General features: G+C 36.2%; 3 protein-coding genes across 4 annotated transcripts; 2 read left to right on the forward strand and 1 right to left on the reverse strand.

The window, feature by feature from the left end:
• Positions 1-1,601: 1,601 nt before the first annotated feature.
• Positions 1,602-21,648, reverse strand: LOC128191611 (WD repeat-containing protein 17-like). Its single transcript, XM_052863768.1, has 27 exons — positions 21,445-21,648; positions 20,589-20,763; positions 17,101-17,518; positions 16,768-17,016; positions 16,379-16,674; positions 16,080-16,193; positions 15,853-15,999; positions 15,693-15,775; positions 15,526-15,612; positions 15,188-15,276; positions 14,948-15,023; positions 14,421-14,623; positions 14,053-14,202; positions 13,629-13,762; positions 13,274-13,399; positions 12,517-12,672; positions 12,367-12,431; positions 11,785-12,012; positions 11,034-11,133; positions 10,147-10,283; positions 9,810-9,921; positions 9,389-9,530; positions 8,075-8,177; positions 6,135-6,236; positions 5,938-6,039; positions 5,517-5,706; positions 1,602-5,222 (listed from the first exon to the last, which is right to left on the reverse strand). Exons 2-27 carry the CDS (start codon positions 20,703-20,705, stop codon positions 5,103-5,105), a joined length of 3,846 nt encoding a protein of 1,281 aa, XP_052719728.1. The 5' UTR covers positions 20,706-20,763; positions 21,445-21,648; the 3' UTR covers positions 1,602-5,102.
• LOC128191614 (uncharacterized) lies at positions 17,875-20,063 on the forward strand. 2 transcript variants are annotated; one of them, XM_052863775.1, is made up of 4 exons: positions 17,875-19,014; positions 19,217-19,252; positions 19,372-19,440; positions 19,540-20,063. In XM_052863775.1, the coding sequence occupies exons 1-4, from the start codon at positions 17,967-17,969 to the stop codon at positions 19,815-19,817; spliced, it is 1,431 nt and encodes a 476-aa protein (XP_052719735.1). In that variant the 5' UTR covers positions 17,875-17,966; the 3' UTR covers positions 19,818-20,063. The 2 variants fall into 2 exon arrangements, with proteins under 2 accessions (XP_052719735.1, XP_052719734.1); XM_052863774.1 differs by having other exon boundaries at positions 17,876-19,014; positions 19,205-19,252.
• A 127-nt stretch (positions 21,649-21,775) lies between the features above and the next one.
• LOC128191615 (gem-associated protein 8-like) lies at positions 21,776-25,068 on the forward strand. The gene is made up of 4 exons (XM_052863776.1): positions 21,776-21,930; positions 23,160-23,923; positions 24,551-24,613; positions 24,824-25,068. Exons 2-4 carry the CDS (start codon positions 23,161-23,163, stop codon positions 25,030-25,032), a joined length of 1,035 nt encoding a protein of 344 aa, XP_052719736.1. The 5' UTR covers positions 21,776-21,930; position 23,160; the 3' UTR covers positions 25,033-25,068.
• The last annotated feature ends 1,981 nt before the right edge of the window (positions 25,069-27,049 follow it).

Below are 27,049 nucleotides of genomic sequence, written 5' to 3' on the forward strand. Positions count from 1 at the left end.
TTTCATAGTTTTTCCACTGCGTTTACCTACCTCTTACCTCTGCATTCAAATAGATTTCTGCAAAACTCGTAGTTAATTAACACTTCATCCTATCTATAATAATTACTAATTGACATTGAGAAACATGGTGAAAACACATTTTTAAATTCGTATAATTGAAAACTCAAAATTTTTCACAAACAGACACTTACATAGAAAAAAAAACCATTATTCGTGAAAGGATACATGTAGCATTCTCTAAAAAAAAAAAATCCAGTTTGTTTTGTTTTGTTTTTGTTTTTGTTTTTTTGTTGGGGGGGGGGGGGGTGTTATATGTTACGTTAGCTATGTTTGGCGTCGGTAGCAAATTGAGAGTGGGGGGGGGGGGGCTAGACTTATCGAGAAATCTTTACAAGCAAAAAAGAAAAAGGTTATGGTTTTATCTTACTTTGCAACAAAAAAAAAGGGGGGGGGGGCTTATCCCCCGTTCCGACGCCTATGAGTTACGTTATGTCACGATTTTCAAAAACCATTTGTCAATTAAAAAAATAGTGCTGGTTTAAAAACAGAGACATATATATTTCCACAATCACTAAAAAGTACATGTAGGCAATTCCGCATCTGTTTACGTTGCTTATTCGCAAACGAAACATACGCCAAAGAGTGTCCTGAATTGTACTGCAAATGGTCAACTTTAAAGACCGAGAAAATACCGAGTCATGTCACATTTCTATCAATGGATTATTTGTATCGCTCTTTGAAGGCTTTCCATCTTTTTTTATTGCTCAATCAAATAAAACATACCCAGGGAAAATGCCCTACTTGATTAGTTACGCTTATTTGAAAAAAAAGCAACAACAAAAAACCGGAGCGTGGTTGCATATGAGCACTTTGACGCATATGTACTCATGTAATTGTACATATCATATTCAGTTAAATTTATTGAGAATATTTACGCTTATATATATGAAATTTTATATACCCACATATTTTTAAATAAACTTGGTGAATCAACATTTTTTTCTTTGAAATTTACTGGAATAATACATGTGTATATTAAAAAGAAACACTTTAAAAAAAGACAAAAATGAAATAAAAATGGTTATTTTATTAAAATAATGCCAGAAAAAATATTTTTGTTAAACTTCAAAACTTCTATGGCCCCTATTGACCCCAAAGTGAAAAAGAATGAACAAACTTGGAATATCTTCATAGGTTGTTTCATATTCAAGGATTTTCAAACTGTTCTACCTCTCTTACGTACCTATTACCCTCCGAGAGGTTATAATTTGAAATCTATTGATTTTGATATATATTAAAAAAAAACAAAACAATAAGCCTTTTGACTTAGGTAAGTTAAAATAGACAAGTACATGAAGTACATTCACATGGCGAGGGTCACTCTGTAACCATTCAATCATTAATATATAAAGTGCTAAGAAATTATTTTTGACTCTTTTTTTTAGGTGTATTCAACATCCAATAAGTTTTAGGCATTAATATCAATATATGGCTCAAGTTACCAATTTTAAGGAAAACTCCATGAAGATTGAGATCTTTTTCTCTTATTCTGCTACAATCTGGTTGAAATAATACATTTTTAAATAAAAAGAACCACAAAATATCTCTGCTTATGCATTTATTGTAAACAACATGGACGGCATAGATATAATCAGTGAGTGAATAAATCAAGGAAAGGTTTATTATGCCTCACTGTCACTAACACTTTTCATTCCAACTCTCAGCCTCAAATCTGAGGTTTTACCTCAACTATATGGCCCTGTCTTTACAGGATATCAGAAGTATGTAAGGTAATTTCAGAATGATGACATTGGGGTAAGGTGACAGTTTGGTACACAATGCAGTAACTGAACACAGTCAAATATTGAGGAGTGAGGGTCTGGGGGTAATGCTGTTGTTGAAGCACAAGGTTCTGGGGATAATGCAACTGCTGAGGCATGGTAATAAAAAGAATAATGCTACTGTTTGGTGTGGGAATCTGAAAATAATGTTTCTGAAGAGTTGTGGGGATTAATGGGTATTGCAACTGTGAGGGTTGGGGACCTGGGGATAATGCAACTGTTGTAAGGTAGGTATGGGGATCTAAGGAAAATGTTGCAGTTGTGGTGAGAAGATCTGGGGGAAAATTGCTGTTAAGTCATGGAGATCTGAAAATAATGCTTCTGTTGAGGAATGGGGATCAAGAGAAAATGTTGCTTTTGAGGTGTGGGGATCTGATATAATGCTACTGTTGAGGCGTGGATATGATGGGATAATGCTGGCGGCTATACCCCGAATACAGATAGCAAGGGAGCAAAGGTTGTCACTGCATTAAATAACTGTTATCTTTTCCAAAACACCATCTTAAGTACAAAGTACCATCTACACAAATAAAACATATCAGAATTAAGTCCTTTTAAAAGGATTCTATAACAACTGGACTGTTAAAGCCGCATTTTTGTATTCTGTTTCTGTAAAAAAAATTCCATGACTCTCAGAACTGCACCAGAATACACAACCATTTCTCTAAAAAAAAGGAGCTACTGTCTCTGATTATTCTTCTATGTAAGACTACCTGGACACAAACAACTGTGATCCCCTATCACTGAATGCACATCATTTATGCTTATCTTTAATTAACTATCATTGGATGTACATAAGTTATACCTATCTTTAATTAAAGGAAGTGAACATGAAAAAAATAATTGTTGCTTAATAAATTTTAAAAGCCTTTTGAAACTTAAAAATGAGGTCTGTTACCTTTTTGCTTATTTCTATCAAGAGATTTTATCAATTTAACACTCTCAGTGAAAGGTTTATGGAGGTAATCCATTATTCCCCAGCATGCATCTGTTCTCTGACGTAGATAAGCCACATTGCTGCTGGTGACTGGGTCAATGTTGGAACTAGGCCAGTGTTTATGTACAGAGTTGATAAAAGTTATGAAGAAAAAATATGCCTTGATGTGAAGAAAAATTTTGTGTACTGTCATGAGAAGACAAGGATTTAGTACATATCTATAAATGAACTTCAGATAACTATTTATGATTTGTAAAAAAATGAATAGATAGATTAATTTGTGAAATATAAGACCATCACATTCCAGATGTTTGTACGGAGATGTGGCAGTCAGTGTTTACATAAATAAAATGCTGTTTTTAGATTTCAATTTAAATTAATATAAAATTGTAATTTCATTTTCTTTGTGGGGTTTCTTACCGTTACTTTTTATCTAAATGCCCTGGAAATTTTTCTGATTTGTTTTTTTTTTATACATAAGATCTTGATGATATGTACGCCGGTTCTGTTTATGCTGTCAGAAGAATAACAGGACTAAGACACTTTTTAAAAGTCAGGATGCTGTGCAATGCACCTTGTGTGCTCATTTATGTAGCACACAAAATGTTCAAACTCATAAACAAGAAATTCCCGAGTGCAAGAAAAAATAGGTCACAATAACACTGATCCACGGACATTCCATTCTAGTTGCATGTCACATTAACTGCTGGTGGGAATGCATCATTCTGAGATCCAAAATCTTCCTCCATAAACACTGTTTAAAATGACAACTCTTTACATTCCTTTCAAGTTTCCATTCACATTTTGATGATGGCATTTTATCTCTGTTACTAAACGTGTGTAAAAATGCAATGTGTCTCACTGACGGCAGCATCAGTGCTGCCCTCTCTTAGATGCTTAGAGATAACCCAGCAGGGAGGTAATGATTTTAACAATATGGCAGCGCTCATGGATTGCAAGAATTAGTTATTCTAAGTGGTATATCTTTTTACTGAGGAAAGCTCTGTCTAAACGGTTTTCAGATATCATTATACACATCAAACAGACAAATTTGAGCCCTTGATAATTTTTTCATGTTCACTTCCTTAAACTATCATCGGATGTACATAAGTATACCTATCTTTAATTAACGATCATTGGATGCACATAAGTTATACATGTACCTATCTTTAATTAACTATCATGGGATGTACGTAAGCTATACCTATCTCTTAATAACTATCATTTGATGTATATAAGTTCTATCTACAGAAAACTAATACATAAAAAATCCAACACTATCTGTAATTTGTAATCAATACATATTGTAACATATTTAAAACAATAAACAAAGGAAATGACATGGAAATACACTTTTACAAGTAATAAATAATTAAAATTGAAAAAATTGATACATGTAATAACAATGCACCACACAGAATTCTAAACAAAATAAAAGTTATATTTCTTTTTTACAATCTGGGCTTAAATAATGTTTCTTGAAAAAAAAAGAAACATTGTACAACCAATCTACCTATTTCGTAATTATTCAAGTATCAAATTAATGAAAAACTGAATAAAGACCAAACATTACATATCACAGTACACAGAGCGGTAACTCTCACTCTCACAACATATAAAACATAAATATTATGCACCTGAATTTATAAAAACACAACCTGACGCATAAAAAAAGAACTGGCTGAGATCATCACAGAAGAATTGCAGATTAGAGCCACCAAGAAAAGAATATATGAAACACAGAAAATAGACTAGCAATCAAAAACAAATAGAAAAAAATAGCTACTAAAGACTTGTAAAAAATACTGTACAAGTATCACAGGTGATTTCACATGTTGACATGGAAGGAAAAGTAATAAAATCAATAATAAAAGTAAACATAACATCTCTTATCACTCTGTTGTCATCAGATGAAAACATTTTAATACTTATAGATGTGGAATCATATCAATTCTTTGTAGACTGTCAATATTTCTAAGGATTTTGGGGATTTTTTTTTTTTGTGGAATTGCTTTTCCATAATTCAATGTGAATATTCATTCATGGGTTAAAGGTTCCCATGAAGTCAACAAACATTCCACAGTATTAGGTAGGAAAGTGTCGTAGCACTGGCAAATGACAAATGGGACAATTATTATGTAACACCCTGTACATATTATCACCATTGTCATGCATTCTGTTGGGAAGCAAAGTGCTCATTGATATAAGTAAGATGAAAAAATACAGAGCAGTGTGTCGTTTGGAGAATGGATGGGGGGAGGGGGCAGGATGGAATAAAGATACCAGTACTAGTCCATATATTTCACTGCCTCTTTCCACTATATTCAGAATGGATTGATTCTTAGTCCAGTGGCCAGGGGAGAGAAAGGATTGACTTTAGCCCACATCAGCGCTTCATTGGGTGACACTGCAGAGCGGCCATCTTCTAGGAAATAGGCCAAACCCTGAAACATACATCAACAATTACAAAAGTACACTGAGTTTACAGTATATACGTTAATAATAAGTAACAGTACATGTATTGCAATACTGACAAAACGAGACTAGATGACTTACAGAATCTCAGATTAATGTTGATTAAGGGTATTAATAATATTGATGTAAGACTGTCCATTCTAACACAAAACTAACTTAATTATGTATTTCGGTTTCATAAGGCGTCAATCTATGCCAATCACTACCACAACTTCCATTATTCAATGTGTATGTAAGTTTGAGCAACATTTCCTACTACAGACCTGGACCCTGTGCTGAGATATACAGGACACATGGACGTCCGAGTGAGACGGGAGGCGGGAGCTAGAGGCGCAGTCTGGGCCCGTTCTGTCACTGTGATTATCTCCCCCTGATTTACGCAGCAACTCCTCATACTTCTGTACGACCTCCGGTGAGGTCATTACTCGGGACAACTCCAGGGGCTCAGGGAAACTGGGGAACAGAAAAAGATTGTATAATAAAACTGTATATTTACATGTAGGTACATTTAAACATGCCAGAGCAATGACACTCCTATACTATCCAAACACATGCAACCAGTCAAAAAATGAAGCAATAATCAAAGCAAAATGGATTTGATTTTGACATACTTGTACATATATAAACTCATTATGAGTATTTGAAAAACAAAAGCTAAAGAAGTTGAGATAAACAATGAATCACCAGTTGGCTTTAGCCTTGCATATTGTGTCCCAAGCTTCCAACTCTCTGCTGACAGATTCCTCCGTTATAGGTAGTCGCAATCCAGCTTTAATCACAATGTTTCTACCAAGGTAATGCATAAAATTCTTTATCTTACAAACAAAACCAAATTGATGACAGTAAATTACAGTATCATCCCTGTACAACATATGGCTTACCTTGCATGTCTTAACAGTGGCCCCACAATTTCATCATACCCTAATCTTACAGCCATTAATGATCCAAAATAGGCACAGAGGCACAGTAACTCCATTCTGTATCTGTCAATGATAAACAATACATGTATTATTGGCCATTTTTTTTATTTTGTATTTGAAAAATGTATCATTTCAAAAATAAACATTTAAGGACAACATTTTGGAAGTGGTTCTTGTAGTTTTAAGTGCATTAATTGTTCCAGCTTTAGTTGCTGTAGTTAATGTAGATAAGCTGTTCTAGCTTTGGTTGCTGTTGGTTAGGTACATTTAATGAACATTTGGTTTATCTACACTTACTGTTCTAGCTTTGGTTGCTGTAGTTTATCTACACTTACTGTTCTAGCTTTGGTTGCTGTAGTTTATCTACACTTACTGTTCTAGCTTTGGTTGCTGTAGTTTATCTACACTTACTGTTGTAGCTTTGGTTGCTGTAGTTTATCTACACTTACTGTTCTAGTTTTGGTTGCTGTAGTTTATCTACAATTACTGTTGTAGCTTTGGTTGCTGTTGTTTATGTACATTTAATGTACATTTGGTCTATCTACACTTACTGTTCTAGCTTTGGTTGCTGTAGTTTATCTACACTTACTGTTCTAGCTTTGGTTGCTGTAGTGTATCTACACTTACTGTTCTAGCTTTGGTTGCTGTAGTTTATCTACACTTACTGTTCTAGCTTTGGTTGCTGTAGTTTATCTACACTTACTGTTCTAGCTTTGGTTGCTGTAGTGTATCTACATTTACTGTTCTAGCTTTGGTTGCTGTAGTTTATCTACATTTACTGTTGTAGCTTTGGTTGCTGTAGTTTATCTACATTTACTGTTGTAGCTTTGGTTGCTGTAGTGTATCTACACTTACTGTTCTAGCTTTGGTTGCTGTAATTTATCTACACTTACTGTTCTAGCTTTGGTTGCTGTAGTTTATCTACACTTACTGTTCTAGCTTTGGTTGCTGTAGTTTATCTACTGTTCTAGCTTTGGTTGCTGTAGTTTATCTACACTTACTGTTGTAGCTTTGGTTGCTGTAATTTATCTACACTTACTGTTCTAGCTTTGGTTGCTGTTGTTTATGTACATTTAATGTACATTTGGTTTATCTACACTTACTGTTCTAGCTTTGGTTGCTGTAGTTTATCTGCACTTACTGTTCTAGCTTTGGTTGCTGTAGTTTATCTACACTTACTGTTCTAGCTTTGGTTGCTGTAGTGTATCTACACTTACTGTTCTAGCTTTGGTTGCTGTAGTTTATCTACACTTACTGTTCTAGCTTTGGTTGCTGTTGTTTATCTACACTTACTGTTCTAGCTTTGGTTGCTGTAGTGTATCTACACTTACTGTTCTAGCTTTGGTTGCTGTAGTTTATCTACACTTACTGTTCTAGCTTTGGTTGCTGTAGTTTATCTACACTTACTGTTCTAGCTTTCGTTGCTGTAATTTATCTACACTTACTGTTCTAGCTTTGGTTGTTGTAGTTTATCTACACTTACTGTTCTAGCTTTGGTTGCTGTAGTTTATCTACACTAACTGTTCTAGCTTTGGTTGCTGTAGTTTATCTACATTTACTGTTGTAGCTTTGGTTGCTGTAGTTTATCTACATTTACTGTTGTAGCTTTGGTTGCTGTAGTGTATCTACATTTACTGTTGTAGCTTTGGTTGCTGTAGTGTATCTACATTTACTGTTCTAGCTTTGGTTGCTGTAGTTTATCTACACTTACTGTTCTAGCTTTGGTTGCTGTAGTGTATCTACACTTACTGTTATAGCTTTGGTTGCTGTAGTTTATCTACACTTACTGTTCTAGCTTTGGTTGCTGTAGTGTATCTACACTTACTGTTCCAGCTTTGGTTGCTGTAGTTTATCTACACTTACTGTTCTAGCTTTGGTTGCTGTAGTTTATCTACACTTACTGTTCTAGCTTTGGTTGCTGTAGTTTATCTGCACGGATGGAGCTCATGAACTGAAGGATTGGGTAGATATCATCCAGGGAATATCTTCCTTTTGACATGGAAGCTAAAATATGAGAAATAATGCTTAAAGGGGCATTGTTATGATTTTGTGCTCAAAATTTCCAACTTAATTGTACATTTGTAATGTTTACATTGCCTAAACTAATGGTCAACCAAAAAATTTTACGTTATACAAGAAAAGTATAAAGTTTACAATTCTTTGACATGTGAAAAAAGCTCTTTCCATTTATTTGTTCACAAAGGTTACTGTAAACGTCTTCAATTCCACGTGTCTAAAATTTCACGATTTCCTGTGTTAGTACCTTTCACGGTGTTTTTAATTTCACGGCCAATCGGTTTCATTTTAAATGAAGATTGAAAAAACATATATGATATGTAATGAACATATTACCATACATTTTACATTGTTTTTCTTTGGAATCACGTTAATTTACTGCCTTAAATCCGTAAAAAACTATTAGAAAAATAATTTAACTATTTTATTGAAGATAATACGCACTATTGTTTATTGCGCCTCTGACATTTTGAGGTTGAAAATTCGGGGGGGGGGGGGGGGGGGGGGGGGGGGGGGGGTAATCTGTTTAAAAACTGTACCACTTTATAATCATTTAATCTTAAAAGACAACTGCTCAATATGAATGCCAACCGCAAACAACCCGCAGGGGGTACAGGAATCTTTGAAGATGTCCAAAATGATGAGTTGCAATTAGCACAAGTATTAACAACAATGGCTTCGATAGGGCCGCAGAGCTGATGGGTGATAAAAGAAAAAGGTGAATTGAATGTTCCGTTATAATTAGTTGTTTAATTAACATTAATCATACATAATATTTATGCTTGCGTTTTTAAAAGTGCTGTAATTACCATAGGGAAGTGGTTATTTAGGCCCCACTTACGCACACATCTATCAATAACATCTGTAATGGCGGCATACACAGAGATTACAAATACACAGTGAATATTCACGGTGGCTTAATATTCACGGAATATTGTATGACCGTGAACATAGTGAAATTAAAAACACCGCCATGTTTTCCACGCCTACAGTATACATTGATAAAAGTTTTAATTTTAAATTTTTCTGTATTTTCATACATGAGACTATGCCCCTTTAAAGCAGAATGTCACTAGACAAGAAAGTAACAATTTCTTCTATATCATTTTTAAACATATTGTTTCACAATAAGTTGCTGCATCTATGCGTTTTGTAAGGGCTTGTCACACAAACAAACTGCCCGTTCTCAGACTGCCTACCTTTGATGTACTCTAATCCGATCTCTAGAGCGACCTCTGGTGTTGATGAGACAACATAATACCGAATACAGTCCACCGGCTTTATCTGATTCTTCAAAGTTTCTGCTTCATGTAAACATTCCTCTAATGAAGGGAGAGATGCCTGTTGTATAAAACATGTAGAATGCATGATGTGTACCAGGTATACATGTATTGAGAATGAGCATATTTATCATTGAACAATTTAGATCATGAATAAACAGGTGTAGGATTCTATCAATGTATACCTATATACATACTTATATACATATATTTTTATGAAGTAGAAGCTAATGAGGTAATAAGGAAGATCATTAGTCTCCTCTCGATCTTGGAAAAATAATTTGAACTACTCCACTTATTGGCTTAAAATAACTAGACACACTTTTACTGGCCTACATACCTTGGTATGGAGGTAGTTGATTTCATCACGGCTGGCAGCACACTTGGCACAGCACCGGATCACCAGGTCTCGGTTATCTGGGATCAGCTTCAGCAGGTCAACAGCTAGCTCCCTGTACGATAAGGGGATCAATCATCTGACACAGCAGACATCAAACACCCAAATACCTAACTAATCAGACAACTAATACACAACTCATTTGTAATTTTATGTACATTTTCCTTTCCCTTTTTAACTAAATAATCATTCATTTCAACTGTACAAAGATCCATTACTCTCTAGAATCCATGAGCTGAAATGATTATTGTGCTGCTGAAGAGATCTGACGAATTCTTACCATTTCCCGAGATGTTCACACCTTCGAGACAAATACTCCAGGGCTTGGTGGGTTTGTTTGGACACGTTACCAAGGACAACACCCACTGATGCTGCCAGCTCCAACTCATGACCCTGGATCAGGCACTGCACAGCTTGCTGTCAATGAGAGCAAAGATTAAAAGATTACTCATGCGAAGATATAAAAAGTTCTAGTATCAGAAAATAGAATTCATTTTGAATTCCGGAAATCAGATACCATTACCATTACGAAAGAGTAACATATGAAATGATGACCATTTTGATCTTAGTCAGTACGATAAAGAATTTACGTATATCAATTGTAAACTGTTATGAATACATAGCCAAAACGCGATTTTGTCCCACTCTTTAATTTGTATGTACCTATTACAACTCAAAAAAGCCACGCTGAGTCACTTATGATGCATTCGTAATAGTCCAAGAGAGGGCATAAAAAATAGCATTCCTTTCCTTAGCACTCTACTTTTGCTAATCATTCTTAAAACAACATGTTTGAACCTCATTAACGAAACTTTTAGCACTGATATCAGTATTAGACCTCTAATCAATAGATTTCATTTTTAGATTACCATATATCTATTTATTTCTGAGACTGTCTATTAATTTTGGTCTTTTTCCGATCTCTTTCAATGTCATTTTCTTATTTTATACAAAAATATAATAGGCAGAAAATATATCCAGTATTGTTTACTATTAAAAACTGGCATAAATGGATAAGATTACATTTTATTTACCCTATTTTTGCAAATTTTGAGACAGAACACTCCCCCCCCCCCTCCCCAAGACATATTTCTGGGTATTTCAAATACAGGTACATTATTTTTGCATTGATCGGGTAACTCCCAGAGTTCCCTGATAAGACTGTACCTGACAATCATCCACAGACATGTGACAACAGGCCGCCAGGACGGGGGATCCGTTGTGGAAGTACCAGTCAGCCAACTTCTGAACGGTACCGGTCAACAACCTACAATAGACAAGCAGGTCAATAACAGTGTTCCTCATACAAGCCTAGGCCATTGGAACTCAAAACCTGGGGGTAAAGGGCAAAAAGCCACAAATCTCAATACTTTTTCCACAACATGTTCAGCTACTGTAAAAGCGGTTAACTAAAGGTGTGGGAAATTTACACTAGTTACGCGGAAAGCTTACAACCACAAAAATACCTTGCACTTATGGTTAAAGATTTCAAAACTTTATAGTGGTATTAAAATCATGCATCCATATACTGTAAATTCCTTATATTACGCGAGTACTTAATTCCGCGATCCTGCTGTGTTGTATCAAATCGCGAGAATAAAAAATCGCGAACGCGGGAGATATATTCATATTTCTGATAGTTCTTAACTCTCAGAAAATAATAGCGAGGTTTTAAAATCCGCGAGGGATGCTTCTCGCGATTTTACGCGGAGATAAATTCCTCGCGTTTAATAAGGAATTTACAGTAATTAATATCCATGCATATTGTTTGACTAGAGAAAAAGTACTTACTCACCAGCATAAATGCTAGTAACCACTTTTACAGCATACATAACAAATGCCTTTGGAACAGGCTATAAAGCTCAGTTTAAGTAGGATTTGTATTTGGTTCAGTATGTATAACCCCTAACAAACTTACATTTGGTAAGGTTTCTTTGGTTTTATTCCATTGCACAATCCCTTGTCTGTATGATCTGTCTGGGCCATTTCATCAAATATCCCCTCGCAGGCAACTTGAGCAGCTAGCACCGCATCAGACAGCTGTCCACGGGCGCAGGAGAACTCGACCAGGGCTTCAGGGTCCCCGATAGCTGTACAGAACGGGATCAGGTTCTCATCATCTTCTTTGGCCAAAAACTTTGTATATCTGTAAGAAAGATGAAAGGCTCATTTCTAATAGTAAAATACAAAGCTATTGGCAAAATAAACATATACAATAAGAGTGTTTTCAGACAAACAACATATTGATTTCAGGATTTTTGTCGTAACAAAACGGAATTTTTTGATGATCATTTATCATTAATTTTATGACCTTAACCTTTTCTGTCACAAAATTTTATAGTTGGAGGATATTAAAAGCTGTAGACTGGAGGCCAAGAATCCCAAATCTTACACATCTCAGAGGCACTAAGTACATTAAGTATAGGATTCTGAGTTCATATAAATTCTGGTGCATTGTACATGTTTTTCCTTATTGCCAAATCAGACAAACTTAGCTTACCGTTTTGTTATAGATTTCCAGTATTCTAATGAAACACCTGGAGCAACTGCAATGGCTCTCTCCCACTGCAAAAAAGTAAAATGGGGTCAAATAAACATAACTTGCTCCTGGACAATGAGGTCACTAAAACAACTTTTGACGGTGACCGACCTCTCCCAGCTCCACCAAAAGTTCACAGTATCTCTGGAGGTTTCCCAGCCGGATGTAGATTTTGGCAGCTTCCCGAAGCCTGGCTTCTCTGGACATACTTCCTATGCCCCCACCAAACGACAGCATCTTGGCCATCTCGTGCTCCTGGGCCTCAGACTGAAATAATGTACACATCACAGCATCAATCAATATATTTCAAATTTTAGTAATACATCTACACCAAATGACAGCATCTTGACCATCTCATGCTTCTAGGCCTCAGACTAAAATAACATGAGAGTCTGGTCACTTAATGCAGATATCAGAGCACTAATCCATATATAAATATTTACAGTAGTTCCTATGTCAGTTGTCAGGTAGGATTATTACGATACATTAAAATTATCAGAACACGATTCCATATATAAATATTTACAGTAGTTCCTATGTCAGTTGTCGGGTAGGATTATTACGATACATTAAGATATCAGAACACGACTCCATTCATAAATATTTACAGTAGTTCCTATGTCAGTTATCAGGTAGGATTATTACGATACATTAAAGAAAACAATCTGTACAGTCAGGGACTCTCTCCTCATTCCTATTTTTCAGATGCAAATGTTTAACAATCTCTTACCTAGGATTTACAAAGATTTTAATAATCTGATTACAATGTACATACAGATACACAGTTGCTAATAGATCTATAGAAATTTTCATGATCACATGGTGATAGGAAAAGTTAAACCCCTGAATTAAATCCTGAATTACTCACAGCCTTAAACTTGGTCAGGTGCTTGACGTGCATGATGCCTTTCTTGTACCTCTCGGACAGGAGAGAGTCGTCCAGCCCTTTCACCACGGAGACCAGCTCCCACAGGTTATCTGCCCCTGTCGGTGGCTGAAAGAAGTCAATGTTGAAGTACAAGATTGATATATAGTAATACAAGTCCACTATCTATAAAAACACATGTATCTAGACAAGAGAGCAATTGTGTTGAGGCATTTATCAAAAGAAACTGCATATATCTTTGATATACATGTAAATCTAAACAATAATTCATACATATGTACAGTCTATAACAAAGAAATGATCCATCAAAAGCATCAGTACTAAGTTTGTTCCTTACACTGAAGAACTTGGAACACAGTTTGACCAGTCTCTCTTTGTTGTTGCAAGGAAGACCTGCTTCCATTTCCGCCTTGATATCTTTACTTCCTTTCCCACATAACATAGGGGGGTTTCCTAATGCCATGGCAGAATCTGAACAATCATAAAAGTCAAAATCCCTATTAACTATAAGCATAGTTCATTAACCATCTAAACAAATATTCTGGCCAATGAGTAGTTTTAGTGTAATAGTTGACACTGTTCTTTAACACTGTGAAACAAGATTTGACCCACGGTGTAATGAATAGACAAACAAATCTCTATGTCAGCAATAGATGACCCGTAGTTTAATGTGTAGGCCTCCATATGTTCTTTGTGAATTCAACACATACATATCAATACTAGTATATACTAGTGAAACAAACATGAATCAATCTACTGACCTGTGGTTCCCAGAACGCTGGCCCAGGGTTTGCCGGCCAAGATGTTGAGTTCGATGGGCTGAACCAAGGAATTGAGGGACCACAGTCTGACTGTCGAGTCTCTGGAGGAGGAGGCCATCAGAAAGGGGCGCTCTGGGTGACTCGTCAGTCCTGTAACAATCAAACACAAAATCAATTACCTTGACTTATAGTCACAAACATCAATAAGGGCACTCAGGGTGACTTGTCTGTCCTTTAGCAGACACCTCATGATAAATCAGAGAGAATCGATAATCCCAGCCCAGCAGGGTCTCTATTAGAGATGTTTACAGCATTGTAAGGGATCATTGTGTTACTGGATAATCCCGTGACTAGGTTAGAGTACAGACCGTAAACATCAGCACCGTGGTCCAGTAGAGTCTCCACACACGCTCCATCTCGGATATCCCAGATCCGGATCTTATAATCCCAGCTCCCCGACACCAATAGATATGGGATCTCCGAGTTCCACATGATCCCCCTCACTGGCCCCTCGTGGCCTCGCAGCACTTGGAAACAGGATTCTTGGGAATAATCCCACACATGGATAGTGCTGTAAATAGTATGAAGCCCATACACGAATCAGATACAGTCAAACTTCGTTATCTTGAACTAGATGGGACTGTTTAAAACTTCAAGATATCAGAGTATTTGAGATATCAAGGGTAAAATACTGAATAAATAAGTGCTTCTGACTTACAAATCACTTTGGCGTATCCATTGTGTTCAAGATATCAGTTTTGAGATATCAAAGTTCAACTGTATACATATTTATAATTTATCAATTTTGTAAAAACCTGTTCCATAAGTTTTTCATTTGATTTGATATACTGATTAAGAAATTGATAAAAAGAATAAGTTTCTAAGGATAATCTACCTGTCATCAGAGCCACTAGCCAGCATGCCCTCCTTCAAGGGAGACCACTTTATATGGAATACTTTAGCAGTATGACCTGAACAAGTGCAAGTTAACAAGTCAAACAAAATAACAATCAACATAATACATTTTGAAACCATGTTCACCATGTTTACCATTTTAAATCCAGATTTTACATACATGTATTGCTGTAATATATTGAAACCCTTGGAATATTGGATCTCCAGTTCAAAAATATACCTGAGAAAATTTTTAATGGCTGATCAGTGATGGTAGCTAAATAATAAATCCTGACAAGTTTATCTTCACAACCAGTGGCCATCATGTCTCTGAAATTCCCAAACAGAAGATGATTGTACAACACTACATGTATAGCACAGAAATGAATTCAAATGGTGATATACATATGTACAGGTCAACGATCTTCTCTAATGTATAAAGAAAAGTTATAGAAAAGTTGACAGAGCTCTAAATTGGCAAGAACTGAGTTTATTGGGTACATGTATTGAGGCATTTCCTATCTGAGCCAGAACCTGGTAATTAGATGTTACTAATTAGAATTCTGAATCATTCTTTACTTGTTTTCTGGGCTCCAATCACAGCCATACACTGCAGCTGGGTGCTTGTACTTCTGGACAATCTCACCATTCACTTGTCTGATAATACTGCAGGAAAAAATGTACCAAAGTAACCTAAGTTTACAATCTTACAGTGTCAACAAGCGTTCTTTCTAGAGTGGACTTACCAGTATCCATCAGCACCGGCAGACATTATTCGCTTAGAATCCTTCTGATTCCAGGCGACACAGAATATGGCTGTTTTATTTGCCTACAAAACAAAGAAAATATAAATCCCACTGAACCATGTGCTGTTGTAAACGACAGAGATTGACAGGTGTCACTCACATCCTGAAACCTCTGTATGATCCGCCCCTTGCCAACGTCCCAGATAAACATGCCATGCTTGGACGTACTGGCTACAATGCAGTTCAAATCTCCAGGGGCCCAAGACAGGGAGTAAACCACACCCTCATTTCCTGGGGAACTGTTAATCTAAATATTTATAGAGGTATTAGATCATTGACAACTGATGAATCAACTCATTCAAGATCATTAAATGTGTGCCTCCTTACTGCAGTCATGGAGGTGATGTCCCACAGTTTGATGGTACCATCAAAGCTGCCTGTTGCCAGGATGTCCCTGTTGTAAGGACAGAACTTGCAGTCAAATATAGTCTCTATGTGGCCCTGTGTCAAAATACACACCAGGTAAGTCAAACACAAATCATCAAACAATTATTGCACCTTATGTATGTTGAATCTACAGTACATTTACTTGAACTACCATGCTACATAACAGTCTCTCTCCCTCTTTGCATTACAACACAGTGTCCACTTTGCTGGGATCAATGTCCCTCTTTACAGATACTCACCTGATCCCGGAGGAAATCCCACTTCCTTCCACCAAGATCATACAGGCCTACACCTCCATCCAGGAATGCGCATACAATCTTAGCGGGTGGAAGAACAAAGTGTGAGCTGTTGGTGCTGGCCGGGGTGAGGGTAGGGCTGGTGGAGGACACCTGGCCATCCCTCACATCCTTTACCCTGGAGTGATGCTCCACATTTATTGTCTGTAGGGCATGTATCCCCGTTTTCTTTATCCTGATGTTTTCTATAGGTGTTGACTTTGATACATTCCACATTCTTAGAATTCCACTTTTGACATCTAAATAATATTTAAAAAATGATATAATATTTGTATTTTTCATGAAAACAAAAAGCAGGATCCAGGTAAAATATTAAGCAAGTAATCTCTGACCCCCTGTGACAAACATCCCCGGGGCCCCAGAGATCCAGGCTAGGGTGTGGACATTGGCAGCAGCACTGGGCAGCTTGAACTCTGTGATGACGGTCCCGGAAACCGTGTCTATCAGGCGCACTGGGTGGAACGTGTTGGTCATGATCAGATAGTCAGCCGACAGGGGGTCCCACTCCAGGGCAGTAACTGGGTCATCCTCATCTTCATCCTCACTCTCTGGCCGACATATTCCCTTCTGACTTTTTCCTCCTAAGTATATGAAAATATCTTTCAGAACAAAAATATAAGCAAATTTTTTGTAACTAAAAGTTCCATAAGAAAATCACAACATACCTATGTTGCATATTGATATACTTCCATCCAGGTGACCTAGTGCAACTCTGTTTGGGTTTTTGGGATGCCATCTGAACTGACAGACAGAAGAGCTAAATCCCGAGGCCTCCTTGATGGTCTGAAGCTTTTGTTCTGTAGAGTAGGCCCACACGTACAGAGGTCCTGACCCCTGGATGAAGCACACAGCATCACTACCTTTGACGGAGGTCCAGCCCACAGCTTTGGGTGGGTCTCGGGTCACCACATCAAGCTTGGCCACCACATGCTGTGTAGCTATGTTCCACACTATGACCTTTTTATCTGCCCCTGTTGTTGCTATCAGGTCTGAATTTGTGGGGTGAAACTTGACACAGTTGATGGTTTTTGTGTGTTCTGACATGATGGAAATCAACCGGAACTCATTGAATTTTCTATCAAGCTGGAAGAAAACATAATGGGCATGATTTGAATAGATTTCTTTTCAAAACAAGCATGCATTAATAAGAAGAAATGTAAACTGGAAAAGTAGTGGTTTTGGCTGGAGCATAGAGCATGATCAAAGTTTCACAATATGTTGAAAATCAGGTATTTGTCACTATTCTTCAATTACTGTTTATATTGATACATGATAAAATATTTTATTACCTAATGAACGGGATTTTCTTGTTTTATTACAAATGAAATATTTTCGTCTATTTTGCATGTGTATTTAGTTTTTCTTAACTATTGAAACGATCTATTGAACTGCCGGTCAATAGACTGTGATCTATTAGACCGCCGGTCAATAGACTGCGCGATCTGATGTATTCCGGAAAAAACTGATCCAGGTTTCGAATTTATATTAGTAACAGTAAAGTAAGCAGACGTAAGACGGTTAGTTGTAAACAATGGAGGCAGCGAGATTCCCCGAGTTAAATGTAGAAGACTTGAGTGAGCTATTGGATAACAAAGATTCCAAAAATACGAAAAACGCCATTAAAATGGCTGTGAATGTGCTGATTTCTTATTGCGCGAGTAAAAACATTATTTTTTCGGATTTTGAGAAGCTTCCATTGGACTCTTTGTGTGAGCATTTTAAAACATTTTATGCATCTGCGAGAAACCAAAAGGGAGGATTTTACTCGAAAAAGTCTATGATAAGTTTACGATACGGAATTCAACGCCATTTTCTCAAAATTAGAGACATAGACATTGTTAATAATGATGCATTTAAGCCAGCAAATCTTGTGTTTCAAGCAATGATGGTAAAACTGAAACAAGTAGGAATGGGGTCCAGTGAACATAAACCCCCTATTGAAGCTGACGACCTGGCTGTACTTTACACATCATTCGATCTGGAAAACCCTAGTGATCTTCAAAACAAGGTATTCCTTGATTTCATGATATATTTCTGCAACCGAGGCAGAGAGAACTTGAGGGAACTTCAAAAACAGGACTTTAAATTCCATGGTTCTGGTCCAAATAAGTATGTGACTTTAAGGGACCACTCTACAAAAAACCACCAAGGAGATTCTACAGATACTGATGAAAGTCAGGGTGGGCGGTTGTACACTGTACCAAACAATGTTTTGTGCCCAGTGAAATCTATTGAGAAGTATTTAGCTGTGCTCAACCCTAATTGTGATTCATTTTGGCAACGTCCTAAAATAAAAGAAAAGAAAACAGAGGTTGTCTGGTATGAAAATATTCCTGTTGGTAAAAACACATTGGGAAATAAAATGAAAGTTTTAAGTGAGAAGTACAAGTTAAGCAAATCTTACACAAACCATTCTTTGCGCGCCACTACAATTACTCTGTTGGATGAGGAAGGGTTTGAGGCAAGCCATATCATGTCAATTTCTGGACACAAATCTGAGACAAGTATAAAACATTACAGCAGAACAGGAGAATCCAAAAAGAGGATGATAGCAGAAACAATTAGTAACAAAATTCTAGGTAAGATCATTTTCATCCACCATTACTTTAAGATTGAGATGCTCCTGCTTTATAGATTTTTATAAAAACCCTTATAATAATGATAATATTGATATGTAATGTAATACATCTTTTCTTTATGTTTATTACCAACATGAATCTTGATTTGATTTATAATTTTGATTCAAATTGTATTCCTTTATAATTTTAGGGAACCCAACAGCAAAAAAGAGCAAGGAAGAGCCAAAAGGAAAAACAGGTAATCAATCTACGTTTATTAGTGCTCATTTCAGGTGATCTTTTGGTTATTTGAGAATGTAAGATTTAAATGGTGGAAAACTTTATTTAGAGAGTCTCGCTACTTTATTTATATTACAGATGCACCACAGAAGAGTAAAAAATCTTCCCCACCAGATGATGGAGGCAACAATTTTCTAGACAGTGCAGGTATTGTTTTATTTTCCAAATGGTGAAATTATGTAATATAAAGACATTTTATAACAGAACTAATATGATTAATATGTATGATTTTGCTTTCCAATGCAGGTCAGGATGAAGAGAATTTTCAATCGTTTCCAGATGACATGGATTTGTTAGAACTCAGTCTTTCCCAAGAACACGCTTTACTCCAAACTATCCTTCCAGAATCTGATTCACCAAACCCGTCACTTGTTGCCACTAGTACCAGCAGCTCCACCTATGTTCAGAAAGTACTAACAGAGCGTGCTGCAAATACCAACTATGGACCAAATATGGTGTTTAATCATGTTAAAGAGGTTCATATGCATTATCACTATAACACGCCTCATGATCATTCAAACTGATGTAATGTATGATAATAAACATACACAGTTACAAACCTAAAAACCTGTTTGTTTAATTCTTCAGTTAGAAATGTTATCAATTAATTGCTACAATATTAAAAGATCACTGTATTAAGTTTGTTTTACTATCATTCTTAATATTTAATGTTTAGGTCATATAGGTATTGATTTACAATGATCTGAACGCATAATGTTTGAAAATCTTTTATAACATACAATTATGAACACTAAATACTCAAAATAGAATTAGGTAATAAAACAATTATTTAATGCCTAGGCAGTCAATAGACCAGAAAATTTTTCCCTTGGTGCAGGGAGCAGCTCAGTGTGGCCGAGGGCAATAGAACACACTGAGCTGCTCCCTGCACCTCGGGAAAAATATTCTGGTCTATTGACTGCCTAGGCATTAAATAATTGTATAATATTATCATTGCTATAATAAGCATAATTATGGCAAATTTGGATTTTTTCTAATATGCAGTATATGCTGATGAAGCATGTATAATTATTCATAAATGTCTTAATGCAATTACATGTACTTGCATAACAATATTGGAAATATATTGAAATTGAACTTATGTGATTTTGTGAATTATTGGGAATAAACTCTAAATGTTCAGATAATAGAAGCACAGAAGGTGGATGTATGGTACATGGACATTCCTCAGAAATGCCAAATATGGAACCAATTTTTGTGAGAGAAATTAATTTTAACCATCTAAATAAATTAACAACAATTTTGAAAAATAAGGGAAACCTCTAATAAGCTACCTGATAGATGTACATGGCCAGTGTGGCACAGTAGACAAAGCGGTCGCCACTGGTAGCCACCACATCATTGTTCCACGGCTGGCACCCTGCGGGCAGCAGACCCACCTGTCTCACCATTACTCACAGCGTTTCCAGCTGCCACAACATACAACTATAACCTAGGGCATCAATGAACCTGAAAATATGTAACAAAGAAAAGAGATTAATTTATACATGTAGTTTGTAATTGGGGATGCAGTTTTCCAATATTTCTAATGTGTATTCAAAGGCAAATTTCAACAAAAATGTTGAAACAGAATCTGACACATACATGGCATAGAGGAACAATAGTTATAGAAATGTTTACTCTAAGCTGATGGACTCATGTGAACACTGGTAGATAAAGAAATGGACCAGATACCCCAAGTAATCTGCATGTCACCGGCCGTTTAACCTGACACAGCAGATTTATACATTCTGGCATGCACATACCCATATATATGGCCGGTAATTATTCAATTGTCAAATAAGCATAGTTTAGACAAGATCAAACTGTATTCATAGTAATATTACATTATTTATAATCAAAGTTGAGGGTATTGGGCATTTTATTTATAGTCAGAAAAATCACTGACCAGTCTTTAATATCAAACTGCATAGAAGTCAATGAAACAGTTAACAAAAAAAAAAAATACACCATAATGTAGTGAATATTTACCCATACTTACACTGTTAAATGTTTGCTTATACCTCCTTTAAATACCACTGCTTTGTGTATCGGTGCCAATGGGCATATCTAAATCTGTTAACAACTATTATGGCTATAAAAACTGGAAATTTTCTACATTATTTATGTAAAAAAAAACTATTGGATTACCATCAATGGTTCAAACTGTCACAAAACAAATGTTGTGTTCTCGTTTCATAGCTCTCCATGCTACCATCTTTGTCACGTGATCAAGCTTTCTCGGGTAGAGGTTTCCCGCGAAAGTTTAAAAGTTGCGGTTTGATACTTATCCTTCAACACGTCGTAATTTGTTCAATGTTCTTAATGACTTGTATTTACCGTATTGACCAATCTGTACTTTACACACTTAACGTTACACACATTTCTTCGCAACATTAAATCAAAGAAAGTAACTTCACTTTTCGATCGATATACCCAACAGCATATATACCAAACATATCTTCTTACACCAGAGAGCATTTCGAAGAGAGATCGAGGATTTTCGAACTATCGTTTAAAGAACGTTTTCGCAGTTAATAAAATGTCGCGAGAATGTTTACATAAATAACAATTTGAAAAAAGGATATCGAGCCCATATCTGTGGTATCGTATTTTTATCACCAGCAAAGTTGTCAGGTTAGTTAACACACGATTTAAATCTTCATGTGCACCTGTTTACTTAACGTTACGGCCGAGACGTTTTTTCTGCCGTGCCATTCCAGGCGTATATCGTATTTTTGGATAACAGTTCGTCTATATTTATACCATGTATTACATTTCATTTATGCATGTTGAACAGTTGAATCCTAAAATTGTTTTATATTGGTACTTATTTTGTAAAAATCAATAGTCTATCAAAATTTATCTTCACAATGTCAGGGTCCACTCGTGGCCGTGGATGCATTAAACCATGATAATTATGATATGTTTTTGTTGAAAGGGGGCTAAGCAGCCGGGGTCGGGCCTGCCTTGAGGACTGCTGTGGGTCCAGGGCAAAGGCCGTTGGGAGCCCATTGGGCAAAGTATTGTTTTAAAGATTTTAATATTTGATATTTGCCAGGCAAGTAAAATATCAAAATTGTCAAAAAAAGCCAGGAAAATTTCAGATATTTTGGACTTAACCTGCAGAAGCTCTAAGGTTTTGGAATTTTTGAAGACACTCTGTTGAGCTATTCTATAGTCTGTCCCAAGATATCTATGCAGCACATTTAGATGATTTTTAATAAAAATACACATACCTGTGAAAGAAGTGCAATTGAAATAGTTGAAAGGGATAATTTCCAAGATAATTTCATTGACACATCATCATCTTTCATTCAGAAAAATTCACTGGAGTGGAACGAAAACAGATTCCTTAGGGAGATTTATAATGGGGAATGTTTACCTCTTTTCTCCATTCCGAATACACTTGGAATACACTGGCAATTTTTCAGCGTTATCATCCGGGCTTGCTGCAGTACAAAATCCCCATAGACATCACATTTTCTAGCATTGTATAGAAACCTGATAAGCTAACAGGATCATTTCGACTGAGAAATCTTGCAAATTTTTCATACTTTTGAATGAACATCGTTTGAACCCTGAGGTATTTATAAATATCAAGCAATTAAGCCAAATGTGATTCCAGGATATCTTGGGACAGAGTATAGTAAAGTCTACTTGACACATTACAAGAAAAATAAAAAACAACAGAAATTAAATTGCTTTTCTGTTTCTATAGTTTAAAAAAAAAAATCACAGAAAGTTGGGGGGGGGGGCTCCCTATACGTCTGCCAGTGGGTATAGAACATGTATATGATGGTAAGAATTAGATACCAGTGAATCTGTGAAAAATTGTATACAGAAGATTTGTTTTGTTATTACAGGATGGAAGCCTCAGATTGCCCAATAACCAATGGGGATCCTAAAAGTGAACTGATAATCATTGAGAGTAAAACTTTGTTAGTGGAACAGGAGGAAATTCTGTCCAGTGAACTAACCAGCTCTGACTGTGACACGCCCCCGTCAGAACTGAACAACACCCTCACCAGTTTGACCCCTGACCCAGACCTAAGCAATACTGACCTTGATTATAGAGCAGGGGTCAAGGACAGTGAGGATCCTTCATGCAGCTCCTGCCTTGAGTCCAGTAGTTGTTTCACTGATGAAAGCATCGACGAAGCCTCTCCTCAAAAACGCAGCAAAAAATTCTCAGGGTTTTCTTCACAACACTGGCACATGAGCCGATGCTTTGACAGGTATTGGAAGCATTACTACCAGAGTATGGCTTGGTGCCAAAGACACTTCTACATAATGAGGTCCATGTCAAACTTTATGAACTTCACAGGTCACTTTCAAAGTATGAACTCTTCAAGATGTACAACACCTAGTGTGGGACGAGGGCAGCAATTCAGATTCAGTCCAAGTCAGGGCAGAGGAAGGGGGAGGTCTAGAGGAGGAGTGAGGAGGGGGGCGTGTCAGAAGAATCCTGGAGCTGGAAGACAAAAAGGTCAAAGTCGGGCCAGCAGAGTGGTAGATCCGGATTCTTATGGAGGGGCAGATTCGGATGACAGCGAGGTGTATGAGATGGAACTGACTGAGGAAATGGTTCAGTTCTTTGCTCACTCAGAGGAACATCGAAAACAAAGAGGTGAGGTACATGAGACCATGGAGTCTAGAGTCCACACATAATGTGGAGGAAGTGGTAGTGTTATTCAATTTGTCAATTTAACTTTCTATTTTTTTTTAAAATGCATGTGTCAAAAGTAAATCAAAATTAGGATATTTTGTCTCACCCAGCACACACCCTTTTGATTCATTTTAATGCCCATTTCTTTTAATCTTCAGCTTATCTTCAAGCGTAACCAATCCATCTTTTGGAAGACCCAAATTTCCTTTTGAGCCTATGTTTTTTGCATCTCTTTTATCTGGCTTGTATCACATCATTAACTAAAATTCCATTTCTTATCTCTGTGTCAATCCCATTGTTACTATTTTCCTACACAAATCAAATGGTGACAAATCTATTTATGATTACACTTTCATTATAATACCCAAAAGTACTTACGGTATTTACATGCTCATGAAAGAGGAAATACCTTACTTTTGAGACAGTATATGTAACTTTACAGACATGGACTATCACAAATAACGACATTAAAAAAAATAGGTACCATTTATTTTACAATGATCAAAATTTAATGTGCAAAAGTCTGGAGTACCGCTAAACTTGAAAGTCACTTCCTAAATCTTATTAAATTTTGATTTTGACTTTTAGATGCATCTAAAGAAATCATTGGTGAAGATGGAAGAGTGCAGAAAAGGATTCAGATTGAGGAAGGTACAGTGTCTATATTTGTTCATGATTTTATCTACTAATCAATTAAAAGCTTCATAGCATTCTGAACGGCCTTGGCCCCAAAATATGACTTTATAAGTTGAAATACTTTCATCATAATTTTCTCCTTTAAGTAAAATGCAATCTTAAAATTTGATATATTAATATAGAGCAGAGAAGTCCTCATAATTTTAATTCTGTGTTTTGTTTTAGCAAAGGCCAATAAGAAAGCCCCAACTGTAGAGGCACCCTCAGAGAGACCTGGGGTCAGACGCACTGCAGAGATGACAAAGCTGTACGGGAAAGGGGCTGCAATGATTCATGGGATGGAAACGGCAGTTCAGATGTCATATGACCGCACAATGGACATACGTCAACCAAAATTCTGGCCAAATATGCCCCTTAAAATTATGTTTTCCTAATTATTATTTCTAGTAAAAACATATAGGAATACTTAATTTTTTCCTTTTTGTTCGAATTTTATCCCCAAACAGTTACTGCAGTTTTTAAAAGCTGGTATAAAAGAAAGAATGAAGCCATTTTGATTATCTTTATGCTGGGCATATCTGTATGAGGGATTGTGTATGCATCTTGGGGTCTGTTGGTTTTCTCTAGTGGTCAATCCGTCTGTCTGTCATTAGATTTCATTGGTTGAGAGCATATATCCTTTTCCTTTGGCCAAGCCGAGCCCAACATTCACACATACCATGCCCTTCAGAAGAGGGTTACAGTGAAATTGACATAATTTTCTAGATCAATGTTCAAGGTTGACCTTAATTTGTCAAAAGGAACTTTTGGAAGGAAAAGTGCAAATTTTGTGTCCGGTCTTTTATAAATGTTTCTTATGGAGAATCATTGAAAGTTGTTACTTTACACAAAGACTGCTTATGACCTGATGGTATATCATGATTTTGACTCAAGGTCATTTGAGCAAGTTCAAGGTCATTGGAAAGAACCCATTCATAATTTTGTCAGGTCAATGCCTTTCTTATCGAGAAACATTGGACATTCCTACTTCACATAAAGATTGCTAATGACCTGAGGGTGTCTCATGAACTTGACTTAGTTTCAGTTCAAGGTCATTGTTTTAAAAAAATGCTTAATTCCTTTCTAGGTGGCATATCTTGTAATGGAAAATGATTAAAACTAAAGTTTGATACAAATATTGTTTGAGACCTGTAAATATGTCCTAATCAGGAGCTTTGGTCAAACTCGCAACTTCAAGGTTACTTTAAAAAATGGTGCATCCATTACTTTCCTAAAGAGAAATAATGGTACACTGTACTTGAGTTATTTTATTTTCTTAGCAGGAGGTAACATTTGTGAGCTTGCTCACGGTACCTCTAAGTCACTCGGAATACCTTGTACAATTTTTTAACGTTTTCATCTCGGTACTATTCAGTTAAAAATCCTCTAAACTTATTTATTTTAAGCTGTGTATTGAAATCTGACAAGCTAGAGGGGCGTTTCATAGAAGAAATCTGGGATAATTTTCATAGTTTGAATGAGTATATATCGTTTGAACCGTGGGATATTTATGATTATTGAATAATTAAGCAAAATGTGAATTGAGGATATCTTGGAACACATAGTTTAGATGAAAAGTCAGAGAGAGAGAGAGAGAGCAGATAATTATTAATTAGCTCTCTCTAATATCCCGCTGGCATAAAATAAAATTCGGATATCAACTATATATGCATCACTTGAACTTAAGTAGTAGAACACGAGATGTTTGTATAAACATGTAGGTCTTTTTGCAGTTTATCATACCTGTGTAGATAAAATATCACTAGAAACGGCAACAATATTCAACATACCGTCTATTATATAAAACCTACCAGTGGTATAATTTTTTTGTATACATGATACATGTACATAGCTTAGTTCGCGTTAATTAATTGTGAATTTTATTAAAGAAGTATGCATCAACATACACTTTTAACAAGAGATAAGCTGTCAATATGACATCAAACCGAAAATTTTCTTTTGTGTAAATAATATCCGTAAAATGAATTGACTTGTCAACTCTGAATTGATAAACACAAAATGGGGTACTCTATATGCAATATATTGCCAAAAATATATAAGGTAGTATTTTTTTCATAAAATATCAGAATCAAAGTCCTAGCAATATGCACACCTCTGATATACCTACAATTGATCCGCAAAAGAACAAATTCCTATCTACAAAACTGTAAAGGGAGTTATTCGTACAATAGGGGTACCCTTTAAGCAATATTTTGCCAACAAATGAATAAGTTTTACAGCTTGTATTTTTATTGATCAATTATCAAAATCAAAGCAAAATGCACATCTCTGATATACATGTATGTACAACTGATCTTCAAACAACAACTTCGAACGGTAGGAGGAGTTTTGCGTACAATAAGGGTACCCTTTTGGCAGCCGCTCGCACGCCAATTTCACAATTTCAATAAC

The sequence above is a fragment of the Crassostrea angulata genome, chromosome 7 (assembly GCF_025612915.1).
Source record: "Crassostrea angulata isolate pt1a10 chromosome 7, ASM2561291v2, whole genome shotgun sequence".
In the NCBI taxonomy this organism is placed as follows: Eukaryota; Metazoa; Mollusca; class Bivalvia; order Ostreida; family Ostreidae; genus Magallana; species Magallana angulata.